We start from the raw sequence: 5601 nt of genomic DNA, 5'->3' as shown, positions 1-5601 counted from the left end.
CTCTCTCTCTCTCTCCTCTCTCTCTCTCTCTCACACACACACACACACACACACATCTCTTATTACAGTGTATTGAAAACTGTACAAATTTCTTTTTGATTATGTTTCATTTCCATTATGTTTCATTTCCAACAGCATCTTCATTTTAATACATTTCATTTCATTTCTGTCATTCCTTAGTACATTTATCTGGGTTGTCACCCATTATCGTATCTTGTTTATATATTTCATGTAGCCCCTACACGCAAGACAATTTAGACAGAATATTAATGAATTAAAATGAGTATTTTATAGCAACTTGACAATTTACACAGAAAATTATTAAATGAAAAAATATTTTAAAGCAACTTGACAATTTACGCAGAAAATTATAAAATGAAAAAAGTATGTTTTAAAGAAATTTCATCTAGATGCACAAAACTTTACTTTACAAACCAGCATTTGCAACTCAATCATCGACGGTAATGATAAAAGCGATACGGATCTATAGCATCGAAGTTACAATAAAAAAAGTATCTTGTATTTGTTTATCGTTCAAAGGGGTCGTTGCCATAGTAACAGCCTCTCAAAAGCGCTCGTAAATCTCTCTCTCTCTCTCTCTCTCTCTCTCTCTCTCTCTCTCTCAGCATCCTGGATTCTGTTGATTTTCAACATAATGGAACTGCCTCTCTCCTCTCTCTCTCTCTCTCTCTCTCTCTCTCTCTCTCTCTCTCTCTCAGGGTCCAGAATTGTTCATATCTAACATAAAGAAACCGCTTTTATCTCTCTCTCTCTCTCTCTCTCTCTCTCTCTATCTCTCTCTCGTCTCTCTCTCTTCGGAGGGTCCAAATTGTTTCATATCAAACAAAAGAAACGCTTTTATCCTCTCTCTCTCTCTCTCTCTCTCTCTCTCTCTCTCTCAAATTTGCAACGCCAGTGGACGACACAAAACATTCAACAGTCTCTCCCGTTCCCTCCTCCCACAGGCGAACTTCACCAAGGAGGAGTACGACTTGGCCTACAGCGAGTACATCCGACTCGTGCAGGAGGAGGAGGCGCGCATCTCGGACTCCTACCTGCGGGAGCTGGACGAGGAGGAGGACGACGAGGAAGAGCGAGACCTGCGCCGGGAGCTGGGCGAGGACCAGGGCACCGAGACCATGCCCTCGCTCTCCGATTACAGGTTCTACAGCACGGGCGTCTCTCAGCACTCCCGGAAACGTGAGTCTCCAGCTCTTTTCCTTATATATATATATATATATATATATATATATATATATATATATATATATTATATATATATATATATATATATATATATATATATATTATATATATATATATATATATATATATATATATATATATATATATATTTCAGATCGCTCTCTCTCTCTCTCTCTCTCTCTCTCTCTCTCTCTCTACCTATATATATATATATATATATATATATATATATATACATCTGTGTGTATTTCCGTTCCAGCGACTTCTTTATCTTCTCGATTTTATAATATTTGGATTCGCTTCCTACTCAGAAGTTTTGATGTCCTTAAAAAAGATAAAAATAAAAGAGACTGAACAAATTCTCCTTCTTATACGGGATTCGCAACCACGCTGTTTTAGAAGAAAAGGATTAGCGTTTCGCAGCCCCTTTCTTAACTTAAATGTTAAGTATCCCCGCCCCCCCCCTGATTTCCTCTACTTCGTTATACCGGGCATTCCTCTGCAGATAGCCACAGACCGATGACGATGATTTTCATTCTGTAAACTGTAAATGTCCAGGAAACCACTTTGAAACCCCCGTTCAAACCACGAGGGAAAAAACGCCACATCGTACTCGGCTATCTCTTTATTTCCTTGCGGGTTTTACCGACCGACAACTCCCCCTTTTTATATCTCCACAGCTGACGAAACAATTAAGGTCCGAGGTTAAAGGAATCTCCTTTATAATCAAATTTCCCTCTTCAATGCGAGTACAAATATGTAGTACATCATTTTCCTTTCGTATAAAAAAGAACACATAAGAACAAATTATGAAAGTGCTGTACTAATCATGATCACATCAATGTAACGTCATTAATAACTTTGGGGTCACCCGCGGAGAAAAGGAAACAGTGAGCGTGTGTGTGTGTGTGTGTGTGCGAGCGTGCGTGCGTGCGTGCGTGTGTGTTCACGCATGTGACAGTGTTGCGATACAAAAGTCTCCGGGAATTACTCGCCACGATTAACTTTTAAAAGTATCATAAAAAGATTTCGAGTTAGCAACAGATTACAATGAGCGTCTTAACCACATGTAGCCTTTTGTGCGTATGTTACGTATATTACGGTTAATAATCAACTCTCTTTTCAATAACCACTTAGCTCTGTTTTTATTAAGCAAATATCGCAATGGTTTGGTGAAAAATTTGAAAGTATATCACACTAAAAATATATTTAAAAAAGTTCCCTTCCAGGATACGATTATTATTTTTTTACGTCCTTCAATTTTTTCCAAATCATTTAACGCAGTTTTTTCACGGTCCCTGGTTTGTCTTCAGGAGACTTGCCCGTCTCGGTTATCTAAACCAATAAAGGAAAGTATTACGAAAAAGTAAGTAGATTACTCTCATATATATATATATATATATATATATATATATATATATATATATTGCGAGTATATACAGTATATAAGTATGTTTGTATGCGTGTGTATGCAACAAAGAATATAACACGTACAATACGTCTCTCTACGCGGTGCGTGTTCCGACCAGGATGCAAATAAGGGATGATTATCGGCAGAAAAAAAAAAAATTTAAAGATTCAGTCCATCGTGACAAAGTCTTGATGCCGCTCTCTCTCTCTCTCTCTCTCTCTCACATACATGTATACAATCGCTCTCTGACAAAGCACAATCTATGAGTATGCATGCGTAATAATAATAATAATAATAAAAATAATAATAATAATAATAATAATAATAATAATAATAATAATAATAATAATAATAATAATAATAATAATAGCAGAAAACACGCCCAGAGCTATCGACAGTATAAGCGACTTGAATATGAAATTAGTTTCCACGGAGGGATACTAAATTGCCCTTGGTCGGGAAGATAAATAAGAAGGAGGTTCCCCGAAACCCCCGAAGCAATTGGGGTTTGCAGGTTGTAGGAGGTTAATTACTCGAAGGTCTATTGTGAATTAGCAGAGGCATGAAAGAGCAAGTGTTTGTGAGAGCGTCTGTAAATGGGGCTGTGTAGGTCGTTATGAACACGCTAATGTAATGTGTAGGATGCATGTGTGTGTTTATACATGAGTCCTTGGCAATAAACATATGTCTGAGTATATATGTAATAGATAGATTTATGTATTCATACATATAAACACATACACATATATATTATATACATTATATATGTGTATATATAATACATAATACATATTGTGTGTATGTATGATATATGTCTAAGTATATACCTACATATATTATATTATATATATATATATATATATATATATATATATATATGTATATATATATGTTATGTATGTATGTATTACATGATGTATATGCATATACGTACAATATGAGATTGATAGATATGTGTGCATGTGCTGATTCAAAGAAGCACTTATCCTATTTTTTTTTCTAATAAAAAAAATCACAATATCATCAACACTTTCAGTTCCAAAACTCATAATCCAAACAAACACTTTAAGGACACAGATCCGCGTCATTACAGTTAGAAATTATATAAAAAAAACATTGTCGAATAACCAACTGAGTGTAAATGGAAATGACAGAGCACTACTACACGCTGGAATTGTTCAATGGACAGAATGGGGGTAGAAGTCATTAACAAGGGAACAAGGCAAAAAAAAAAAAAAAAAAAAAAAAAAAAAAAAAAAAAAAAAAAAAAAAAAAAAAAAGTCAGGAAAAAAAATCATTCCGGATACCGGGAAATCCCACCGTTACAACGATACCAGATGTCACCACGACGCTCAATTTAACTTGATCTGGGAATTTGACGAAAAAACAAACGTACTTCTATGTTCTTACATGTTACGCTAAATTTTCCGTCCCCACGCCCCTCACCTCTCTCTCTCTGTCTCTCTCTTTCTCTCTACTTATAATTTCTTTATGAGAACATGAAGTTTTTTCTTCTTCGTCTTTTTTTCCTACCAAAGTTGTCGTAGCTGCTTCTTAACCTTAGCCGACTCACTTATTTTCATTTTCATTTCCGTAGATAATGCGGGGGAATGAGACGTCAATTTATAAACACAGTCATCAACGCTTCCATACATATATATGTTAACATCTGTGGTTTTCTCTCGTTGTCACTTATGTTATTTATTCATGAACAAATTTAAATCAAAATATAGTTTTTTCTTCCATTTTGGTTCAATTGGATCATCGTTCGGCGTCCTCTCTCTCTCTCTCTCTCTCTCTCTCTCTCTCTCTCTCTCTCTCTCTCTCTCTCTCTCTCTCTCTCCACATTATATATATACTATATATATATATATATATATATATATATATATATATATATATATACAATCTTTTCATGTTATATTAGTCTCGTTGCTGCTAACTGTCCAATTTCTCTAATTTACCTTGTTCTAGTTTTTCAGTCCTGACTCAAAAAATGCTTAGGATGAATCCTATGGCACTCCAAAAAGGAAAAAATGACTCGGTAGTCTCGTTCAATACTTTATAATGATACAATCAATCACAGCCACGTATACACATATATTTACACACACGCTTGAAGGGTAAATCACCATCGGTAATATTATTCGCTAAATTTTCATATCGAAAGCTAGAGAGAGAAAAAACCTCTTACTCAGTAATATGAGAAAAATCATTCGATAATAAAAGAAGCTATATTGGGAACACGTGAGGATATCCGATGTTATATCTAACATACTACTAAAGCTATTACACTGGGGGAGGGGGGAGGGGTGCCGGGGAATGGGAAGACGCTGACGTTAAATGTGCAAAGTTAATATAACAGAAGCTGCTATCTTGCTTTTCAATGGCCGACGCACGCGAATCGCAACGCCAGGTGGATATTTACCGCCACTTCGAGAAAAAAAAATACGATCTATAGCATGATGTGAGTGGATTCCCAAAGAGGAAAAAATAGGGTAAACAGATTTACAGATGAAGAAAGAAATGGTCAAATCCTCTCGCCAGACAAGAATGGCGACGTGAAAACCAGGTGAGAGCACACCTGTCGGCAAAGGAGAAAGAAAGCTGGTCGGAAATTATGGGAAAAGATTCATAAAACAATAAGCGTTAAGATTCCGGAAGAACCGGCATTATAGGCACCATTTTTTGAGCGCATTTGATTGACTGTTAATGCGGGAGATTCATTAGCGGGGTGCCAGAGGTACTCAAAGGGTGTGGCCCTGGTCTTCCCAAACCGAACGGATATTATTAACTTAAGACCGAAATTGTCGATGCTCATCTTGGCTAGGATACCTAAGAAGCCGATAAATGACGTCACAGACGAGAAAGACAAAGCAGATAAGACGAATTCGATGGACATTTTCGAGGGCGGAGTCGCCGTGGGTTGGTGGGTGTGGCCGCAGTGAAAGTGAGGGCGAGATGTTCCCCATCCGAAGTCAGCT

At 36.6% G+C, this 5601-nt stretch overlaps 1 protein-coding gene across 1 annotated transcript in view; it reads left to right on the top strand.

Annotated features, from left to right (window-relative positions):
• Nucleotides 1–965: 965 nt before the first annotated feature.
• The window catches only part of LOC135198760 (protein 60A-like), a gene marked incomplete at its 5' end in the record, with an annotated part of 28599 nt that continues 23963 nt past the window's right edge, over nucleotides 966–5601 (top strand). The window contains 1 exon segment of the mRNA XM_064226669.1: nucleotides 966–1200. Within this exon segment, the coding sequence (XP_064082739.1) occupies nucleotides 966–1200 (235 nt within the window).

Source organism: Macrobrachium nipponense, chromosome 22, assembly GCF_015104395.2.
Source record: "Macrobrachium nipponense isolate FS-2020 chromosome 22, ASM1510439v2, whole genome shotgun sequence".
NCBI classification, from domain to species: domain Eukaryota; kingdom Metazoa; phylum Arthropoda; class Malacostraca; order Decapoda; family Palaemonidae; genus Macrobrachium; species Macrobrachium nipponense.
The sequence above is the reverse complement of the archived record's forward strand: the minus strand, read 5'-3'. Positions and strand labels throughout refer to the sequence as shown.